The 22,842-nt window shown below is 45.2% G+C and overlaps 2 protein-coding genes across 2 annotated transcripts in view; both read left to right on the top strand.

Moving 5' to 3' along the window:
* KALRN (kalirin RhoGEF kinase) overlaps nt 1-6,172 on the top strand; it is a 464,835-nt gene extending 458,663 nt beyond the window's left edge. The window contains exon 61 of the mRNA XM_084209314.1: nt 1,109-6,172. Coding sequence (XP_084065440.1) covers nt 1,109-1,654 — 546 coding nt within the window. The 3' untranslated portion in view covers nt 1,655-6,172. The remainder of the gene's footprint in view (nt 1-1,108) is intronic.
* A 570-nt stretch (nt 6,173-6,742) lies between these two features.
* UMPS (uridine monophosphate synthetase) lies at nt 6,743-12,212 on the top strand. The gene is made up of 6 exons (XM_084209127.1): nt 6,743-6,896; nt 7,096-7,249; nt 8,563-9,231; nt 9,915-10,090; nt 10,611-10,725; nt 11,496-12,212. Exons 1-6 carry the CDS (start codon nt 6,747-6,749, stop codon nt 11,675-11,677), a joined length of 1,446 nt encoding a protein of 481 aa, XP_084065253.1. The 5' UTR covers nt 6,743-6,746; the 3' UTR covers nt 11,678-12,212.
* The last annotated feature ends 10,630 nt before the right edge of the window (nt 12,213-22,842 follow it).

Below are 22,842 nucleotides of genomic sequence, written 5' to 3'. Positions count from 1 at the left end.
AAACTGCAATGAATTCTCTGTTTAATCATAAACAAAGAAACAAGGTGGGAAGCTAATTTTCTGTGACCTATCTGCAGTTCCCCTGTGAGGGACGCTAAATAAAGCACGTTCTGTTGCTAAGTGGGAAGCAGGAGATGCACTGGTAGTGACAGCAGACCTGTCCATGAACTGTGTTGTCCCAGGATCCTGCTCAAGGATGTGTTGATTTTGTGAATGGAGACTGCACAAGAGAAGAGCAAATGGAGAGACTGGAACAGCCATGTAGTTAACTTTGCTTTATATAAATAAATAAATAAATATATATATATATATATATATATATATATATATATATATATATTTGCCATGAGGCAGCAGTAAAATATGCATGAAGATAAAGGAGAGAAAAAATTATCTAGAAGGGTGCAAGAAGTAAATTCAGAAATCATGTTAGAGCCAACAAAGGAAGGATAGTCCATGTTAAGTCCCCAGAAGAGTGTGGATAGGCAATGCTCAGTATCTCTCACTGAGAGAGAGACCTTAAATAGAGCTGCTAAAACAGAGAGAAAACCAATTGGGATTAAATGTAATTTTACACTGGCTTGGAAAGTATGACTGTGTAGGGGGAACTCCATGTCAATTGACAGCAACAGTAATGGCACACACCAGTCCGTCCCAGGGTAGTGGGTGCAAAATTGAACATTTACTTCATGAGAAACATTTCTGCTGCACACTTTCTTAACCAGCTGTCATCTGAACAAATGGAATCTAAATAAACTGATCAGATTTATATATGTCTTATCAAAATTTAAAAATCTGTCAGTGCTCTTAATCTGCAGAGATTCATTTGGGATAATAAACTGTAAGTATTTGGGACAAAGTGCAAAATCCCTGCACTTTGTGTGCTGCTCTAGTGCAAAGGAGGATCTTGTCATTGCGACTGCAGCATTGATCTTAATTTAGAGCAAACAGCAGCTGAGCTGGTTCCTTATCATTTACTCTCCTGATCTCTCCCTTGCACATGTGATTAAATGCAAGTTTTGATGAGCTATTAAGCCTACATGAATTCTACACATTTTATTTACCAAATATAGTTACAATTAAGTTTATTTCATTGTCTTTTCAACAGCCAGAAAATCTGCTCATTGATTTGAGAATCCCAGTGCCTCGTGTCAAGATCATTGATTTGGAAGATGCGGTCCAGATCACAGGTCATTACCATGTCCACCACCTCCTTGGAAACCCGGAGTTTGCAGCCCCTGAAGTTATCCAAGGCCTTCCTGTCTCCCTGAGCACGGATATCTGGAGCATTGGGGTCCTCACCTACGTCATGTTAAGTGGTGTCTCTCCATTCCTGGATGAAAGCAAAGAGGAGACTTGTATCAATGTGTGTAGAGTGGATTTCAGCTTCCCACACGAGTACTTCTCCGATGTGAGCCACGCCGCCAGGGATTTCATCAACGTTATCCTCCAGGAAGACTTCAGGAGAAGGCCAACAGCAGCCACTTGTTTACAGCATCCGTGGCTGCAGCCGCACAATGGCAGCTATTCCAAGATCCCCCTGGACACCTCCCGCTTGGCGTCCTTCATCGAGCGCCGCAGGCACCAGTACGACGTGCACCCGGTGCCCAGCGTCAAGAGCTTCCTGTTGAGCAGGATGAGCCCAGGCACATAGTGCCTCCATCCACGGGATCCTATGCTGCTGGTCCTGAGCCTGTGCCAGGAGCGCGCGGATCCATCTGTACATATCCCATGTCGGCGTTTGCACTTCACCAGCTGCAGGGTGGGAATCACTGCAGACGCGGCAATGGGACCAAGGCGAAGGGGGTGACAGCAGCAGGGACACGCTCCCTCTCTCGGGACACGTGAGGGACACATCCACTGCCAAAAAAGGACTGCAGGAAGCAAACACCAACTGGGAATGAGAGCCAAAATTGCAGTTGCCTTAATCTTTGTGAGGCAGCCTTATAAGAAATCCTCTTGATCTTGCTGAACTGAATTCAAAATGTACAAAAGACTAGAAGTAGGATAGTGGGGGGGAGTGAGACCAGGCTGACCTTAGTACGTACTGCAGAACTGGACCGGTCAGTTTTTGCTGAAATCATTGCAAGCCTGCTCCAGGTTATCAGTCAGATTTCTCATGCCCCATATGCCCAGGTCTGCCATGATTTCAGTGGGGACTTTGCCTGCATAGGACATGCAAGATCAGGCTCTAGTCACTGCTGGATCAGCTCCCATGGTGGCGTGGCTTAGGTACACTCGTATTGCGTGGTAGTGCTCAGACCAAAATCCTCCATTAAGCCCCTCCTTGGGCTTTCTGCTGTGTTAGGTCAACGTGCAGCACCTTTCAGAGCTACAATTATGGCAATGAATTCACTGGAGCATACAGCTGGTTCTGATTAAGCACAATGGGACTATGGTGGGTTTTTTAAAAGCATTTTATACACATTGTACAGAAATCTTTTGCAAAACCTGTGCATTGAGAAAAGGCAGAGTCCAATTTTTGCAGTATCTGTAAACTAGATGACGATGGTGATGAAGACAATTTTTTCTATCACAGGTTTTCAGTATACATATATTGTATCATAGATATAAATATATATAAATATAAAGGATCCTGTTCATTTCTAGCTTCAGAATTGCTTGGCCCAAAGTCCATCTAAGCCTTTCAGAGTGCAGTAGGAGTGGTGAGTTCATTCTTGTGCTTACAGCTTGAAAATCGTTTTCAGTGTTTAAAGCATGTCATTTGTTTCATTTCCAAACTTGTAAATATCTCTCAGCCACCATTAGCACCTCATAACCAAAGCATTCATGAGGATATTTTTATGTCCAACCATCCAAAGCCTAATTTGTAATAAAAAAATAATATTCACAATTAAAACATTTCTCTCTTGCAAGCCAAGTTGCAACATCATCATATTGATGTTACAGTGACAGGGCCAGCCTTAAGTATAACCAACATAGGGAGTCTGCAGTGACAAATCAGCAGTTTGTAGGTTGGCCAAATCTTCCTTTCCAGAAATGGGACTGGAAGGGGAAACCATCTGGGGCTTCCCCATCCTACCGCCACACCACAAAGCTCTACAGCCTTGTGGGGTTACAATCAAAGAGATTTTTTTCCCCTGGCATGTGGGGACTTTGTCTTGGTGCTGAGTACCATTTGTGTGTCTGTAATGGGAAATGGCAGTTGTTACCAAAGGTTTTCCTAAGGAAAAGGGCTTGATCTGACCACGTGTGCTCATACAGACTCTCTGGTAAGGGAGAGAGTCAAATCTCATTTGCCATCTGAGTAACTGCACTGTGAGCCAGCAGGAGCAAGCGCTGTCTCTGCCAGTAGGTGCTGGAGATACCCTGCAAGTACTGTTAAATTCTCGGGGCTCTGATAGCCCTTTTTTCATCCACCTCCAAGCTCTCTTTCACAGCAGGGTGGAGACCTCCCCCTTCTCTTTGTGCTTGCTCTATCACTAAACCAGAGTGGTCAGAATTTTGTTAGTGGAGAAGAGGCACAGCAAAAACCCTCAGTGCTCGAACTAAGTGCGTGCAACAAAGAACAGCCCTTGAGATGGGGAAGCCACGGGCAAAAGACACCTCAGCAGAGTCAGCAGCAGCTCTGTGAGAGATCTAATACAGGGAGGGAGTGTGGAAAGGTTTGAAAGAGACAAGTGTTAACAGAAGGTTAAGCTTTTTGAAAATCATCTAGAACCTATCTCAGTTTCTCTCAGAGAGAGAGCAGCAGCTGATTTTCTAAGCAATCCAGCAGCACCTCTTAGATAAAGACCAGACTCTCATCCTGAGCAATGGTGCAAAGTCTGCAATTTCTTAGCAACTGAATACAGACAGCAGTCAAGGGGGGTCTCTAATTACCACCAGCCTCAGGTACTTTCTCACTACAGGACTGTCTGTAATTCTTCCTATTTGTCAAAGCTGGCTCTTTGTGCTGTGATTGTGCTGCCCTTAAAAACATGTTTGTGGAAGTGTGGTCTGTAAAACCCACAGTTTTTATTACACCCATGGGTACAGTTTGAACCACAGGCTTTCTGCTTGGCATTAATACAAACAAATTCTCGTGCATCACGTGAAATTTGGAGTTATTTAGCATTTTGTTTTCTACATCCTGCATTCATATGTCAAACTACAACAGCAGACCCTTTGAATGCACAGGGGGAAAAAGCTGGACTGTTTAAGGTAATATTTAAGCCTCTCATTGCTATCAAATAACAGAAAAGAAAACCCAAAAGGCTGAAAGAGAGACGACATATGATTAGGTACTAGTGCTCAAATTCAAAAAAGACTCCTTGTTGAGAGAGCTGGAGGTGCTGAATTCTGAAGATGTTGAATGTTCTGGAGTTATTTTCTTTTGTGGTTTTGCTTTTTCCATATTCATGTTAGAACACCTCTTCCTGTGTTCCCAAGATGGCCTGAAAGTGTGGTTGTAGCTGCACCCTTTAGCTTCTCCAGCAGCTTCCAACCATCCAGGATGACCAACAGGAATACTGACCACAGTGCACCACAAGCTCTGTGTGGAGTGGCACTGCGCACACAGCCACTGCCATCAGACATCTCCACAGAGCTCTTACCCTGCTCTGACATCAAAATGTGGCTCACGGTGTCCCCAGGTGCTGGGTGACAGGAGGGCAGCAGCAAAGGTGCTGGTGACACAGAGCCCAGAGGATGTGGTGACATTGGGGGCTCCTTAAGATGGCTTCATTTAATGAATGTGCAATGAGAAGTTAACTCACCTCTCTCTCTGCTCCACTTGGAGCAGCCAGGCCAGGGCAGGAATTCTGCTGGCCAGTGGAAACTGTCAGCCCCCATCAGGTGTGGCTGCCCTGGGGGAGGCCCCACGCACCCCCAGGCTGCCAGGCCCCCTGTGCATGGCACTGTTGGGGTGACACACAGCCAGCCCAGGGCCATAGACTTCAGTATTTTAAAGCAATCCAGTTTATAACGTCTCTCTCTTCTCAGTGATGCCAACAAGTTTCATTTAGTCTTACTGCCTTTTCTTTTGGAAAGACTATGGATTTTTTTTTTTTCAGTAACATGTGTCTTTTTACTTCTAAGTTAATGCTGAGACAAAGTCTGTGCCCTCAACTGCCCCTGAGGCTGTGGCTTCAGTGGAGTTCACTGGCATTTCTGACAATGCTATTAGGCCTGTGTTACAAATACTGTGCATAAAGGCTGAATGCAGAACCACTCATTATAACCTGATTATATATAAACCTATTTTAATGACCTTGCCATGAGGGGACTGTGTCAAGTAACCAAGGATAATATAAACTTCAGAGACAGATGTAAAGGCTTCTCTGTGCACATAAAGGTCTAGCAGAAAACTTACATGCACAGGGGCTCACTACCTGTTTTTGTTCTTGTTCCTTTCCCAGCAGAGGTGGATTCTCCTCTAACACAGGGCTTGGGTTTATTTTTGAGCTCATTCACTCATGTCCCATCAGAAAATGGTGCTTTCCCAAGGAAACAAAGTCAAATCCCATTTTACTAGGCTGACTGCACACTGCCATCAAGTGATGTACTCTCGTTCTGGGATCTGTATAGTGCTGAGTGTTTCCATAGCGTCAGGATGCTGAATGTTTGCTGTAACTGTAGTCTTTGTTATGGAGCTAGTGAAAAACCAACATCTTCTCTACTCAAGCCATATTTCACCTTCATGTCCAACTTCTGATGCTGGTGCTTTTACTTCTCTTTCTACCAAACTGTTCAACACTGCTCTGCCACTGAGGTCAATTTGCTGAAAACTTTTGGAAAGCAAATGCAATAGCAAGTGCAAAAAAAAAAAAAAAAATCAATCAATCTCAGACTTATTCACCGAGATAAGAGCAAACAGTTGGAACGTATTGATGCTTTTCAATCCTAGCAACAATCCACCGAAGGAGGGAAAAAGAAACAGTATTGCTAACAGCTCAGCATTTTCAAGGTGCAAAGTAATTCCACAGCCTTAATTATTTCAGTGTATTGATGGTCTGCCTTAAATGTATCTTCAGTTTTATTGCAGATTTCATTTTGTATGCACACAATGTTGGTTTGTAAAGGCAGGTTTGTAAATATTTCCTTTGTAAGTCCAATCACTCATGTGTACTGTTGTGAGGTGACTACTTGCTGTCCCATGTTGTTGTTACTATACTGCAGTATATATGATCATCTCCAGATGTAGCTTCAACCTGTACATCTTCTGTCCTTGCATTCCCATAAATAGACTATACTAAAGACTCTGTTTCTGGGCTTTTTTGATTAAATAAAATTATTCAGAGAAGACAGGGTCAGTCTAATTTCACAGATGTGGCATCTTTCTGAGCGAGGCCTTGCAGACTCAGGGCTGGCTGAGGGCTTCATTCAGCTCATGTTTTCGGGGGGATCTCTCAGGGACCCAGCCCGCGGGATTGTCACCCTGGCTGCATCCACCGAGCGGCCTTTGGGAATCACCCGGAGACACCCTCGGGTCACACCAAACCCTCTGCACCGGCGGCTTCTGCTTCCCGGGGAATGGGGCGACGAGAGAACGGGGAATCGTGGAGGGGAGAGCGGGCCTCAGGGAGCAGGGCCGGGATGGCGCAGAGGGGATCCCGCCGCCTCGGGGAGGGGCCGCGGGACGGGCACAGGGACCCCGGGATGGCGCAGTTGGGGCTCCCGCCCAGGGAGGGGACGCGGGACGGGCACACCGCCCCCCGTGTGTCACACGGTGTGTCACGGTGTGTCACGGTGTGCCCGCCCCGCGCCCCTCCCGCTCCGCATCATCTCCGTGCGCCGGGCCGGCCATGGCGGCGGGGCCCGCGGGGGCCGTGGCGGCGGCGCTGAGCGGGGCGGGCGCGCTGCGCTTCGGGCACTTCGTGCTGAAGAGCGGCCGCTCCTCCCCCGTGTACATCGACCTGCGCGGCCTCGTGTCCCACCCGCGGCTCCTCCGGCAGGTGCGGCCCGGGAGCCCCGGGAGCCGCCCGGGCCCCGCGTGTGTCCGGGGTGGCGGGTCCCTCACGGCACGGGGGCGGCGGCGCTGCCGCGGCTCCCGCAGGGTCGGCTCTCGGGTCGTGTCAGACAGAGGGGTTTTCATTGATTTAATCACGTTCGCTCCAGTCCGACTCTTAAAAAGCGTTTGGTTTTCCTTTCCAGGTTGCAGGACTTCTCTTCCAGGCAGCCCAGGATGCGGGGCTGCAGTACGACTGCGTGTGCGGCGTTCCGTACACGGCGCTGCCGCTCGCCACCATCATCTGCTCGGAACATCAGGTTCCCATGCTCATACGGAGGAAGGAGGGAAAAGACTATGGTAAAGCCTTCAAATCAAGAGTTTGCAATTTACCGTGTTTGGGAAATTACTTTATATAATTTGTGGTTCTTTTGTGAGGTGCAGCATCTCCCTTCCAGTTTCAGGTTACCATTAAAATTTAAGAAGGAGGCCCTTTCCCCCCTAAAGCAAACTTCCCACAGCATTCCAGCCTGATCAGCCTTTCCCAGCTGGTTGGTGTTTAACTTGCAGCTTTAGTCCTGCTGTAGGAGATTTGGAGACTCTTGAAGGGTGTTTTCTGATTCTTTGGTTGTATTTGGGAGAGTTTGTTTCTTTTCTGTACTAGTGTATTTTTTTTTTTCCTTGTTACCCTTGCTATGGTTCTGGGTTAGTGGCCACATCCAGAAATGAGGCTTTATAACTCACATTCTCCAGCATGCTGAGAGAGAGCTACATTTTGCTCTCAAACAGAGCTTTTTGCATATTGACACCAAAAGGAACCTTTCTAGTCTCTTCTTCGTATATTTCTCAAATCCCTTTTTCTTTCCTTATGCTGTGGTCCTGTAATCAGTGAGCCAGGTGAGCAGCAGTCCCTTTTCTATTCGGTGAACCATTTATTTGATTGTGATAAAGGATGTGGGAGAGCAGACTGAAGCATTAACCTGCCATATAACTGGATTTCTACACATCCTCTTCCAACTGTGTGCAATTAGAAAGTGCACTTGTCAAAACTAAAAGCTGTTCCTGTGCCAGGCAGTGGGACAGCCATGGAAACATTTGCTGTTCCTTCTTGTGAAGCACAAGCCAGTTGTGACAGCGATTAACTGCTCCTGGGAAAGCCAGGCATCCCTTTGTTGTTGCCCCCAGGAGGCCTTTCACGGATGTGTGCCTGTTGTTAGTTAGGACAAAGGCACTTGAGGCTTTACTGCTTCTGATTGTTCTAACAGGCATATCAAGCACACTGTGCTGCCTGTGGAAAACGGGACATGCTGAAGAGTGAGGATGGCTTGGCTGCCTTAAAGATGTTTTAAATAACGAGAGAATAATTTTGTAAGGTTGAGCTTTCAAGTCATGACAGTACTAAACTTCTGAAGTCATCTTATTCAAACATTTGAATTTGTGCTATTAACAGTGTGTCAGTTTTGTTATGGAATATAACTTCTGGAAACATAAAGCAGTATTTAATCAGCTTGGAGAAGTAACAGTTTTTATGAACTGAATTACAGATCAGTGAGTGAGCTGAGGTAAGAACTGTGATAAATGGTATAATCTAATAAAGTTTTGATGCTATTAAGGTTTTCTTGGGTTGTCCAACCTTTCCTAATTTGGTGGAGTGTTTCCCTTTTATTTTTCAGGTACTAAGCGGATGGTAGAAGGCACCATTAATCCAGGAGAAACATGCCTGATCATTGAGGATGTGGTAACAAGTGGATCCAGTGTACTGGAAACTGCAGAAGCTCTTCAGAAAGAAGGATTAAAAGTCACAGATGCCATAGTGCTGTTGGACAGGGAGCAGGGTGGGAAGGCCAGGCTAGAGGAACACGGAATTCGCCTGCACTCTGTGTGCACCTTGTCTGGGGTGCTGGAGATTCTCCAGCAGCAGGGAGAAGTGGCTGCTGAGATGGTTGAAAAGGTGAAGGAATTCATTGAGGGAAATGTGTTTGAGGCAGTGGCTCAGAATGGTGCTGCTCCTGTGAAGAGACTCTGCAAGGAGCTGAGCTTCAGCGCTCGTGCCCAGCTGCCAGGGGTGCATCCTATTGCAGCCAGGCTTCTCTTGCTCATGGAAAAGAAGCAAACAAACTTGTGCCTTTCTGCTGATGTCACCAGCCCCAAGGAGCTGCTGCAGCTAGCTGCCACCCTGGGCCCCAGCATCTGTATCCTGAAGACTCATATAGACATCCTGAATGATTTCACCCAAGAGGTAGTAAAGGAGTTGAGAACGCTCGCAGATCAACATGAATTCTTGATTTTTGAAGACAGGAAATTTGCAGATATTGGAAACACAGTGAAACACCAGTATGAAGGTGATTATCATCAAGCTGGATTTACTGTAACTTTGCCTCTGGTGTGTGTAACTGCAGTACTGGCACAGGTTGCCAGGAGAGAGCATGGAGTCTCCAGCCTTGGGAAATACTCAAGGGGATTAGACCCTGAGCAGTCTGACCTAGCACTGAAGTTAACCCTGCTGAGAGGCCATGACCTCCTGAGGTCCCTTCCAACCTCAACTTTTTTATGAATCCGTGGCTGTGCTCAGTAAGTACTTCTGAGTTGTGTGCCATGAGGAACTGCTGCCTGCTGCTATTGTACTGCTTGTTTGCCCAGCATGGCTTTCTTTTGGTACTCCATCTGCAGCTGAGAGCTGCTGTTCTCTTTTCCTGATCCTTATGTCCCCTAAGATCTGTGTGCTATCAGGGAAGAAAAGCACCTGTGACAGCAGATTTCTGGGCTACCATAAATGTCTCAGTAAATATTAAAGGTGAGACACTAACAAGCGTTTGTGAAAAGTAAACTGAGAGATTACACTTGGTGGTTAGGCCGCTGTCAGAACTGTCTGATGAGACTGAACTTGTAACAGTCAAGCTTCAGCAGTAAAACTGTCTTTTAAATATGTGAGTGCTAAGGTGTGCAGCTGTTCCTGTCTAACTTGTGCTTCCTGTTTAAGACATTTCTGAGGCCTCTTTGCCTGTTTTCCTGCCCGTGTTCTCAGGTGGGGTGTTCAGGATCGCGTCCTGGGCGGACATCGTCAATGCCCACGTGGTTCCAGGCTCTGGAGTTGTGAAAGGTCTGAAGGAAGTGGGTCTTCCTCTCCAGCGTGGCTGTCTCCTGGTTGCAGAGATGAGTTCCCAAGGGTCCCTTGCAACGGGTGAATACACAAAAGCTGCAGTAAGTGGGCAGTCTTGTTTCGGGTTAAAAGCTTGTGAAGTGTCACAGGGAGGTTTTGTGTGTTTCTAATGTTTGCACTTCCAAAACTCCCTCCAGCTCTTAACTATTACAGGTGTTTGTTTTTCCCTTGGAGACTCAGGAATATGACTGTGTGGTGTTTAAATGTTGCAGCTGTAGGCCAGTGATGCGAGGTGGTCAGAGTTCACACTTGGAGTTCACAATTCTAGTACCCATCACGTTTTCTATTAGCACTCTCCCCTTATTTTTTTTTATTTCTTTCTTTATGCAGTGCATTTCTAATTAGTTTAAATCCATTTGCAGTATTATTTATAACATAGAAAGAAACATAATACTCACTTTTCTGCCAGAGGGAAGGAATGACTTTATATTGGGAAAGCAAGAGGTGTTTCATACCCCTGTTTCACACAGCTTAAAGTGTCAGAGGGTGGATGAGAAACAGATTGCTAGGCCAGCTGAGTTTTAATTATATTATTTTGAATTGTTCACTAATTTTTTTCAGGTACAGATGGCTGAAGACAACTCAGATTTCGTTTTTGGATTCATATGTGGATCTAGAGTTAGTAATAAACCAGAATTTCTTCACTTAACCCCAGGAGTGCAGCTACAAACTGGAGGTATTCTGAAATATTTTTAGTCTATTTGTAAGTACAGAAGTGATCTAGTTTCCAGTGGAAAAGTAGCTTCTGAAGAGGGTTTGGATGCTGGTTCTCAGCTGGGAGGAGTCTGTTTCCCACTAAGGGCTGTCTCCCATATTTCTGGATATGCTCATCCCTTTCTTGGGAGCTCTGGAAGGCAGTGAGCAGGCTATACAATCTTTTTTCCTGTTTTGAGGTCTGTGCATACCATAAAACATATTCTTGAAAACATGTAAAATGTCTTCAGATAGGTGTTAGATTAGATGTAAAACTATTCAATAGTAGTAAAAAAATATATAACAAGTAGAGAAGTCCAGCTGAAACACTTGGTATTGATATAGATGCAGTATCAGTGAATGGAAAGTCTTGTGCTGACTGTCTTTGAAGCAGATAGGGGAGATATGTTTCTCTGCAATACTTAATTTTTATGACACCTAAACTAAAATCACAAGCTTTTATATTAATGTTTGGGGGTTTTGCCTGCTTTAAGAAGACTGAGGCTTATTTTATGGTGCTTCTTTGAGTAACTGTTTATCTATAATAATTGCTAAACCATGAGAAAGGAGGGTGCTGGCTGTCAAATTTGATCTGTGTTTTTTTTGGTTGGCCATGCAATTTCTAGTTCTGTTTGTGGATTGTTAGGAGGAGAGCTGGGATGGGGGACCTGTTTTGTGCTCCAGCATCTCCCTGAAGATTTTTAGTACATGCAGTTTTGTACAAACAAAAACAAAATGGTGTCTGTATTTCAGGTGATAACCTTGGACAGCAGTACCTAAGCCCCAAGGAGGTTATTGGTGAAAAAGGCTCAGATATCATTATTGTGGGACGGGGCATCTTGGCAGCTTCAGACCGTCTCCAAGAAGCAGAGAAGTACAGGAAGGCAGCTTGGGAGAGCTACATGAGCAGGCTTGGTGCTCCTGCAGAAGATTGAAAACCACACACTGTCCTAGCCAGGAAGCAAAGCTGATGGAGCTGCAGCCCTCATGAGGGGTCCAGTTAAACACGTGGACACTTCAGCCTGGAGAAAACTGCCCTCTTGGAGAAGAATCTATTACAAAGTTGTTTTAATTGTACACACAGAGGTCAAATTGTACTTGGCATTGTTGTTTTTGATATTTGAATTTAAGAACCCAGAACTTCATGCCAAATTTTTAGCCTTAGTGGGATTTCTTGTTTGAAAAACATTGCACAAAACACTCCAAGGGTATTTTTTGGCTGTTGTTGCCTTTGTCTCTTTTCCCCACCTCAAATTCTTTCTGGCTGTGGAAATGGTATTTAGTTACAGTCTTAATAAACTTCACCTGCACACTTGATGTGCTGCCCCACCTTCACAGGTTTATTCAGCTCTCCTGTTTCCAAGGAGCAAGTGCAGGTTTTAATGCCACACTGAAATTGAATTATGTGCTGTTTAATAAATACCTTTTTTGCTACCATTTTCCTTTTCACTGGCTCTATATGTCTTTGTTCTGTGGCAGAAGCATAATAAAAAGTCATTCTGGTGTGTCTGTGACTGCAGGAGTTGCTCATGATTCTGTTTACAGAATTTGTCAGAACCGTTGTGTGCTTAATTACAGTGGACCTTTTGATCAATATGAAATAAAAATATACTTTATTAGACTTCTTTTGACGATAGCTGGAATACTTGCAGGCTTTACTTTCCACTGGACATGGTAAATAAGGAGAAATGGAAAAATCTTGCATGATTGGTTTTGATTTAAAAGTATGGAATAACCTTAAGTGTATCTAGCATGTATGTGGTACAAATAGCAATGAAAATTTTCTTGAGCAAGAAGTCAAAAACATGGTGATGCAGTTCTGGACTGTTGCTGTTCCACTGCACACAGAAAGCTGGGTCCTATTGTTAGTACACTTAGGTCTAGACTAGGAACAATTGTATTTAGTGACTAAGTGCTCTTCCATGATTCAGCTGTTTGTGGGGCTTAAGATGTTGTGGAGAGAATGTTAGAACGTTGTGTGTGTTTTTTTCCTTCAGTAGGATTAAGTATCATAATTCACACCTGGAGAATTCCACCCTGTGGAAGATGGAACTTGTTGATTATGAGGTATCCTGTCCAGACTCCCTGCAACAGTCAGTGGGATATTTCACATCCACTTGTAAGGAGTTCCAGTCTTTCAGAGTGAACAGAGGATTTTGTTTGCTGTCTCTGTACCTCATGGCCTTGAGGCCTGTAGCAGGAACCAGTCTTTCTCACTTAAACCTTTTTGCAGAAAATGACCTTTTCCACCAGAGGGAGCTGAGACACTATTTTTGGGGAGCATTAACGCTCTGCAGTTTTTACAGCGTCGAATAATTTCCAGCTCTAGATAATCCTCAGAATGAAAATCTGTCTGGTTTTTAATAAGTTACACCCGTGCTGTTGGGTGTATTTAAAACATTTAAATGTCGTTGAACATTTAAAGCAGTATTCTAAAGCTCATTTAAGACAATGGTTTATCAGAAAGCTGCCTCAGGCTGAAGCTCAGCACAGTGTGTTGTTGTGTGCTCACTGTTACAGCACAAGCAGAATTTCATGAGTTCAGTATTTTCCACTAACTCTGCTGAATCGTGTTTAAGCATGTGGCTGACAGCCGTGGAGCTAAATCCCTGAGCAGGCTCTTTGGAGAGCGAATTTATCAGGCCTCTTGCTTAAAAAATAGCAACTGGATTTGGCAAGATGGATGTGATCTAATATCCAGTCACTTTTAGAGGGTACGTGCAACTCACTTTCTTTACAAAGCGAGTTCTGAGGAACGGATCAATTGGGAAACTTCATTTCACAGTCCTTCTTTGTGCCCTCCAGAAAGAGCTGTGTTCTGGCACTTCATGTGACACCACTGCTGCAAACATTTCAATTAGTAAAACAAAAAAGTGCTACCTCCTATATGCATTCTTCTGTCAGAATGATTATAGTAAACAAGTGTGTGCACTTCCTTTGAGGCACCTGAAAGTGATTAAAAATCCATTTCAAATTAAGAACAAATGTTAATTTCCTTGCTTGCTCCTGCTGCTTGCATTCATCACACAGTCCCTGCTGTTGGTCCCAACTGTTCCTAACATGGGAACTAGGTCACAATTTACAAAACTCATTTGCATCATAATATATGAATCTGAAACTCTTGCAGTTCATTCTGTGATCTGATTGAGCCCGTGGTAGAGGCATTAGGATATATTTAAATTTCTTAGTTTAATGTTAATTGGCAGTAGGCATTTATATGAAATTGTGATCCTTACCCATTCTGGAGTATGGTTTATAACAGAATGAAACACTCTTTTCATAGTGAAATAAGATTGTGACCAAGTGCTTGCAGCAGAAATCTGCATGACTTGCTGCTATTTCTGAGCAGCAGTTCCTGAGAACTGTGAGACCAGCACAAGCTGGAACCACTAAGGAATTGTTTTGTAGCTGTTGATATTTGTGTGCAAAGTCCACTCTGCGTCTTGTCTTGGAGGTTGTGGGTGTCAGTGTCAAGAGAACCCAGCCAGGGCACTTAAATCAGTGTAACTGCATAAATACAGTGCATTACTCAGACTTAAAATTCTTGCAAAATCTTGATAAACCCACTGCTGAATTAAACCCAGCCAAGTTAAACCAGCATCATCCTTAAAAGTATTATTTGTATGTCACAGTATCAACATTGCTTTATTATTGGTTAACTGACAGGTCATATTATAGCTTCCATAGCCTAGTCTATGAAAAAATATTTGAAACTTAATCCCAGAAAAATAACTGAATCACTTCCTTGAAGTTTATGTGGAAAGCCTGTTGCTGTGGATTTTTTTAGTAAGAGACACAAACATTGCGTTTAGAGAATAGCACCAAAGGAATGTGAAACACCCAGAGGAAGTTTGTTTTCAGATCTGACTTTTGGAGGTCACTGTCTCAAGGAATGGTCTGTTTTGGGAGACTTGTGATTGAGCTGTGGGCTAGACATGCTGGATGGTTTGTTTGTTTGTTTGTTTGTTTGTTTGTTTGTAACCATGCTGGTGGATCTTGGTCGGTCTGTACCACAGTGACAAGTACAGCTTTGAATGCTGCAAGAAATCAAAACTGGGTTGGCTTTGTCCTCAGTCTTGGTTCTCTGTTCTTACATGACCCATGAGGCCTCTGAGCATTTTCTCATAAGCTGATGTGAGCCACAGCCCGGCTGTGAACGTGCAGGGCTGTAGGTGGAGGCTGGCCAGGACAAAGGACAGGGGGAAGCCTGAGCAAGGCTGTAACTGTGCATGAGGTGGTGGCATGTCATAGGCTGTGTAAATTGAAATACAGACTTGATGCTAGTATTGATTGCAGCTGCTGTGGAAATCCCTGTTTGCTTTCTGGTAGTAATTTGTAGTAACTTGTAGAGTAGATCTACTTGTTTTGCCAACTGTAACTATACTTGCCTTGATAGTAGTAAACTGTAATGAATAAGAGAAAATAGGTAATAAATCCTCTGTCCTGACAGAGTCAGGCATACTACAAACATTTGCAATCTTTACATACTCATAAGCCAAGTAATCCTTCTGGGCTGTGGCATTAATTGTGTCAGAAGTGTGGATCTGTAATAAACAGGTCGTGGATGCTTGGGAGAAGGCAGTAGAAAAGCAGTGAAAATGGCAAGATGCTCGTAGAAAACCCCTCTATGGGACAGGGATAAGGTGTCTAAGAATTGATTGAATTTGGAAAGGCTGCAAACTGAGTTTCAGAAGTGACAGGACACTCAAATGCAAAGCAGAGAATAGCAAGGGGCCCTTCATCGGGCTTCTCACAAAGGTGTCAGCTGTAGGTGCTTTGTTTGGCACTGCTAGGCAGGAACTGGCAGCTTTGCAGCAAGCTAAGGATGCAGAAGGGTGAGCAGTTGCCTTTGAATCCCATGGCTTTGTTGCAAACCAATTAGTTAAAAACTACCCTCAGCCATCTGGACCTATGGCACCTACAGCAAAAGCCTATGTGCCTGGTCTCAGAGCAGATCCCTGAAAAGATATAGACTGAAAATGCAAAATGAGGAGGCTTTGATTCTGGCAGTGAGTCTTCCTTCCCCTCTTCATTGCCCAAGCTTTGTCCAGATAATGCAGCCTCCTTGTACCCTGACATTAAAACTTCCCCAAGGCTCCTCTTGGCTCCTGCTGGAGAGGAAGGTCCCCCTGCCACCAGGGTCACAGTGACTTCTAGGAATTTTCATGCTGAGCAGCTATGGCAGTTGTCCATGCAGGACAGCCAAAAGCCTCCTGAGGACTGGGTGGGATGGGTGGTACCAGCTGGGGCTGAAGCAGTCATTCTTCATCAGGCTGAGGCTGGATAGATATTCCTGACAGAAAGAATATTTCTCCTAAACACTGATGCAGAGGCCAGAGTGAAAATCTTCTCCATGTTATCATCCATAATAAATGTTTCTAGAAAAATGCTGGGAGTGTGGGGCTGTCTCCTTCCCCCTCTCTCTAGTAGGTCTTGTGGATGCCCTGGCTGGACAATGAGGCTGACTGCTCAGGATTTCCTTAAGGAACAGAGGCAACACCCTGGGACATGATGGTTGCGCCATCAACAGCAGCAGGGAAACTAAAATTCTTGCAAAATACAGCATCCAGAGAGACCAGAAAAACCTGGCCTTACTGTTCTGGCATGACATGTGGCACTGAAACACCATAGTGGCCTGGAAGGGCTGGAAAATTGACAGTCCTTAGGGGAGGAAACAAGGACAGGGAAGCACTCCCAAAGGGAAGGTCAGGGTCATCCAGAGGCTTAAGGGAGCTCAGAGTAGTAAGAATAAGGGACAAAATGCTTGAAATGCAATAGATCTGACACAAAGTGGTCCCCTGCAAACAGGAACATGATCTGGAATGAAGACACTTAGGGGATCTCCTGCCAGGAAAAGTAGGCTGGCTAAAGGAAATGCCCATGGTCACCTTGCAAAGACTGTGGGATAGGCATGATGGGGCGGCACCAGCACACTGCGGACAGGGAATGAGCCACCTCCCCTCCTCAGCAAGCTGCTGAGCACAATGAGGTCTTACCTCAGCCTCATTTTCTCTAAACTAGATAAACCTAGAGTCTTCTGGATGCATTCAAGGACCTTAACATGCTTCTGAAATTGTGGGGCCCAGCACTTCACACAGTATGTGATTCAATTGTATTTAGTTCTCATTACTGAAATCCATTCTTACCAATGCTTGCAACTCAAACTACACAGTTAAACCACCTTTATAACAACACAGAAATTTATGCATTCTCATTAACTACTGTCCCCTGTCCTTTAACAGACAGTTATAACTCTCAGGTCTCAACTCTTCCAGATGTCATACTGATTTGGAAAGTTGGCATGAATTGAAACAACACCGTGAGTCTTTTTTATAACTTACATTAGACACACCATCCCTTGTCACTACGTTATTGCTTGTTCCTTATTTCAAGGATGGAATAGTGATCATATTGTACAATTTATTAATATAATTTCTCAAGCAGGCAACAAATTGGATTGTTGGCATTCCTTACACCACCCTTGATCATTAGATGCAAAATTTTGACGCTCAGCAAAACCTGTCTCTGAAGCATTGATGTTGACCTAATTTGGCATACTTACTCCCCAATACACCAAATTATCAATAACAACAACCTTTAAAGCACATTTATATGTTGAGGCCCCACAGTCCATTATAATGCCCCAGGATACAGATTCAATTTGGGTGAGGAAGACAAGCAATTATACTTCGTGTTACAATCACACCCAAGCGTGGTTTCAGTGTAATGGGACAGAGCAAAAGCTTGTATTGATTCTGGAAACCTCATGGACCTGAAATAATGAATCAGCAAATACAAACAAAAGAGGTTTTAATAGACTCTGGCATCTTACATGGAATGTTAATAACATGAACTGTCAAAGATCTGTAATCTCACCGGTCCTAATTCTACATGCTGCTGTCTACAGAGTTGACTTAGTACTAATGATAATTGGGACATCTATGACCCCAGCAACACAATTGGCTGTATAGGTCATAATCTCTATTGGGCACTCTGATTATAAGAAAATTGAATTTTTTTTTCTAATCCACGTTTTTCTAATTCATTCTACAAACATGACAATAACCCTGGGTGAAGCTGGTGGCCAACTTTTTAACCCCTGGACGGTTCTGTTTTTGTGGCACTAAGAGATTACCACCACAGAGGAGAGACACTTGTACCACAGCACATCTTGCTCCTTAGGCATTCCCATCTCAAGTTCTGACATTTAACTTTCAGCACAACCATTACCCTATAGGTAATCAAGGCAGAGTGTTTAACACGGTACTAAGAAGTCCATGAGGTTTCCAGAATCAATACAAGCTTGAGTTCTGTCCCATTTACATCATCATTTATTGACTGTGCCAGATGAAAATAGAAGTCAGCAGCACCTATTGGCTGCTCCAAGTGCTGGTGTCCTATGCCTGTGGTATAAAAAGGACTTTTTACCCCAAATGGAGCCTCTTTCTCTGATGCATCCCAATGTGCACAAATCCTTGTTCCCAGTGGTATTTCCTTGGCAGAGGAGACCCTCACTGGGATGCCAGGCTGACTCCGGGTTGCGTGATGCAGCAAGGGTTGACCTTGGCTGGGTGCCAGGTGCCCACTGAGCCACTCTATTTCTCCCCTTCCCAGCAGGACACAGGAGAGAATAAGATGGAAAACAACTCGTAGGTTGAGATAAGGCAGTTTACTAAACCATAAAAATAGACAAGCAAAAGTTTGCATGTGCATAAACCAAGGGAAAAAGTCAATCTCTACTTCCCATCAGCAAGAGATGTTCAGGCACTTCCCGGGAAGCAAGGCTGCAGCACGCGTGGTGGTGGCTCCAGAGGGCAAACACTGCAGAGTAACAAATGCCTCCCTGATCCTCCTCCCTCCCTTAGCTTTTATATCTGAGCTGACATCATATGGTATGGAATATCCCTTTGGCTAATTTGGGTCAGCTGGCCTGGTTGTGTGCCCTCCCAGGATCTTGCCCACTCCCAGCCCCTTGATGGGGGGGATGTTAAGAGGGACAGGTCTGCTGAGCAGTAGCCAAAGCACTGGTGTGTTATCAACACCTTTCTAGCTCCCACTGCAAAGCCCAGCACTGTGAGGGCTGCTAAGGGAAAATGAACTCTCAGTCCAGTCTCAGACCCCTTATTCCATGCACTCTCCACCCCTCATTCCATACCACTTGAGTCATACTCAGATCCCACATAATTTATATATCTTCCAGCTGTTCAACTGCATTTGTTTTTCATTACTGGGATGCCTTCTTGCCCACACATACAACTTAAACTACATCCTTAAACCATCTCTATATCAAACATACATTTTCATTAACCACTATCCCCCGTCCTTTCAATTAAGATATTATTTTTCCATTTCATGGGCTTCTTTCATCCCTCCAGATCCATGACTTGGGCTCCATTCCATCAGGATGAGTGATCAGGACAGAAGCAGCATGCTTGATTGTTGGACATTGACACCAGCCTGGCTCTGGTTGTTGTTGCATTCTTCTTGCTCCTTGCAAAATTCATTCTTCATCAGTTTGTCTCATTTCTGCTACTTCCTGCAACATACAACTCACACCACAGATTATTTTCCCCCCCAAGGTTAAATCTCCTTGGTCTTCCCATCCTTCTTCATCACCCACCACATACACCCAGGTCCTTGGGCAAAAACAATCCCACAAATGGGCTTGCCTTTTCCCATGGGAGGAGAAATCCACACTGACTTTCCCACTTCCCTGTGTGTGCAGGGACCTTATTTCCTCCCACAGGGTGTAGGGATTTCGTTTGGGCAGGACCAGGGTGGTTACCAGATCCCCTAGGGTTGACTAGCCAAGTGGCTTCTGCTAAATTTGCATCCCAGTGCTTCCATGGCCCATTACCTTACACTCTTTACATAGTTTTCAGCAGTCCATTATACCTTTCAATCTTCCCAGAGGCCTGTGGTTAATAAGGGATGTGATATATCCACTCATGTTTCTTTGCCCAAGAGTTTATCAGTTTATTTTTAAAGTGAACCCCATTGTCTGATTCAATCATCTCTGTAGTACCATGTTGCCACAAAATCTGTCCCTCAAGGCCTGGAATCTCAAGGTCTCTCAAGCAGTGGCAGTGTTTTACAGGGAAAGTTTCCAGCCAGCCTGGAATCCAGTTGTTGCCTTTACCATTGTGAGGATGTGACTCTAGCCTTGCTGTGTTCATGGCAACAGCCCAATATAGTCAATTTTCCAGGCCTCACCATACTGGAACCCCAGCCACCGCCCTCTCTTCCAAGGAGACTCCACTTGTGTGGCTCCTTGATTGCAGCACATTTCACATTCGTGTATAACCTGTGTGGCACCTCTTGGCCCCCTCTGACTGCAGTTCATTTTGAATTTCCAACATGTCAGCTACAGCAGCGCTCACAGGTGTATCGTTCAGGCCCCAAGAGTCCACTGTCAGCCTCCATTCCCCATCAGACTCACACTGGCCAAAGGGTGAGCAGGTCCTGCTGACCATTCCTTGGCTGTCCAAGGACTAATGGAAGGGGGGTTCATGGATGGGGGTTGCAGAGTCTTGGTTGGTGAGATACTGCTGCTGCTGCACAGTCCTGGTAGCAACTGGTACTTGCTGGTCTTCATTCAACCTGCAGCAATCCTACAATGAAGAGATCTTCTGAGAGGCCAGGCAGGATGGATAACTCTTTGATCTTCTCTGTATTCACTGTAGCTACACTAAAAGCTCATGGATATCATCTTGGATCATTGAAGTATCTAGCTGATGCCAAGGATACAAGGTACCTCTGAGCCACTCACAGGCAGAGCCAGAATCCTTCCCACTTGTTCCCTGTTAAGCTCACCTTGGCCTCTAACACAGAAAACTCCTGGCAACCCCCTGTCACTCCAAAGATCCAAATGGATTCTGCACTCCTGTGCATTGATGGCATCAATGTACAATGTACCTACTAAAGCTTTGCACTTCTGTGGATCTGATGTGCCAGGCCATCGAACCCACACAGTCCAGTATGCCTGGTCATCCCTTTCCTCCTCCTGGCCAGAGGCAGGGACCCTCTATTCCTGTTCCTGGTCAGAGTATTCACTATCTGACCTTTGCGATGCCAGATCAGAAGTCCCCTCATCAGAGTGAAAGGAAGTGATTTTAGCTCTCTTATGTCTGGGAAATCGCTGATTGCCTTCTTGTCTCTCTGTGGCAACTACACCGGCAGTCTTCTTGGGCGACCCTTTAACAGCTTTCTTCCCTCTCAGTTCACGGACACGGGCTTCCAGCTTAAAGGTGGGCTCACCTACCCACTTCCTCATGTCCTCCCCCTGGTCACGCAGGAAGAACCAGAGCTCCCCACGGGGCCTGCGCTTGGGGCTTCCCTTCCCTCTCACCGGCGAAGGAGAGGACCGATCTCTTCGGCTGCCCCTAAAAGCTGGGCTGCTGGCTTGTAGGGACGAGGAAGTGCCCAGAGTTTCTTCTACGTTTCGGAGCCAGGAGGAGGCCATCTCCACGGTTGGTGTATCCATTTGTGGGTGGTACAGTGATACCAAGCTGCTGGAATATGATGCGGGGGCGCTTTGAACCACCTTCCTCCACATGGCCATTGTGCAAGGGGCATCCTCTGGATCTTCAGGGACCCTGTCAATTTTTAGATCGCTATAGACGATTTCCAGCACTGCTAATTCTCTCAAGTACTGGATACCTTCATCTGCAGTGGTCCATTTCCCGGGGGAGTTCACCAGATCTTCCTTAAATGGGTATCTTGCCCTCACGCTTGAGAGGAGCCGTCTCCAGAGGCTGCATATTGCTCCTTCTTTTCCAATTCCTCTTTCAATTTCCCGATCTTTAGCAAGGGATCCCAGCTGCTGGGCTTCATGACCTTCTAACTGCTGTCTGCCAGCCCCATTGTCCCAGCACCGGAGCAGCCAGGCAGAGATCGGCTCACCGGGCTGCCGGCTGTAATCTTTGCGCAAGTCTCGGAGTTCTGATGAGGTCAGGGACCGAGTAACCTCGGTTTCCTGTTTGATTTGCCTCACTCCTTTTGATTTCTTTGTTGAAGGACCTGCCTCTTGATCTAACCCCTCCTTTCCTACTGTTACTTCCCCTTCTTCTTCCTCTTCTTCCTCCCTTACCAATCGATGGAAAGGAGCTGTAACTTGCCTTGTCCATTTTTTTGCTTTCACTTCTGGGGCAGTTACTGTAGCTGCTGTGGTTTGAGTCCCTGACTCAGCCATAGTGTCCTCAAATGCAGTTTGGGTTCCTGCCTCAACTAAAGTCCTCTGAGAGTACAGAACAGTGGCTCGGTAGGCACAGGCCAGGCCCCAGTACAGGGCAAGAAGCTGCTGGTGTTCAGTGGGGTGGGCAAGGCACCCTTCTATCAGCTGATGGGTCAGTTTGTCAGGGTTGATTACCTGCTCAGGTGTAAAGTCCCAGGCAATGGGAGGTGAAAACCACCCTAGGAACCTGCCCAAATCCTTCCAGGCACCTTGCCACCCAGGAACTGGATGCCTCAGGGTATCTTTCAATATCTCCTCACCTAAAGTTTGTTTTCTCCTACCCCAGGATAATGCCAGATTCCATGAACTCCACAGAATGCCAACAGTATTAGCCAATATTATTAAGAGTATTAAATGGCTTACATAAGGATGAGCAAAGACCATGGGAGCCTGCATTATAAAAGCATTCACATCAATTACCGTCCCCAGAACATAGCTCCCCACACACAACAAGGCCATCAGTGTAAGAGCAAAGCACAGAGCCATTGTTTTTGTTAACATGTTCCCAAACTCAGCAAAATAAAGAGATAAGCAGTGCAGCGGACAAACTCCGTCTCCTGCACGAGAGCTTGCTCCTCTATAACTACGATTTACTTTTTACTACAGCATGCAATACAGGTATATATACATAAATATATATATTAAAAATTGCCTTTATCTCACCCCACTATTGGGCACCAAAAAGGACTGTAGTGTGTTGACCTTGGCCAGGCACCAGGTGCCCACTGAGCCTCTCTATTTCTCCCCTTCCCAGCAGGACACGGGAGAGAATAAGATGGAAAACAACTCGTAGGTTGAGATAAGGCAGTTTACTAAACCATAAAAATAAACAAGCAAAAGTTTGCATGTGCATAAACAAAGGGAAAA

The sequence above is a fragment of the Fringilla coelebs genome, assembly GCF_963513975.1.
Source record: "Fringilla coelebs genome assembly, chromosome: 7".
Taxonomy (NCBI): domain Eukaryota; kingdom Metazoa; phylum Chordata; class Aves; order Passeriformes; family Fringillidae; genus Fringilla; species Fringilla coelebs.
The sequence above is the reverse complement of the archived record's forward strand: the minus strand, read 5'-3'. Positions and strand labels throughout refer to the sequence as shown.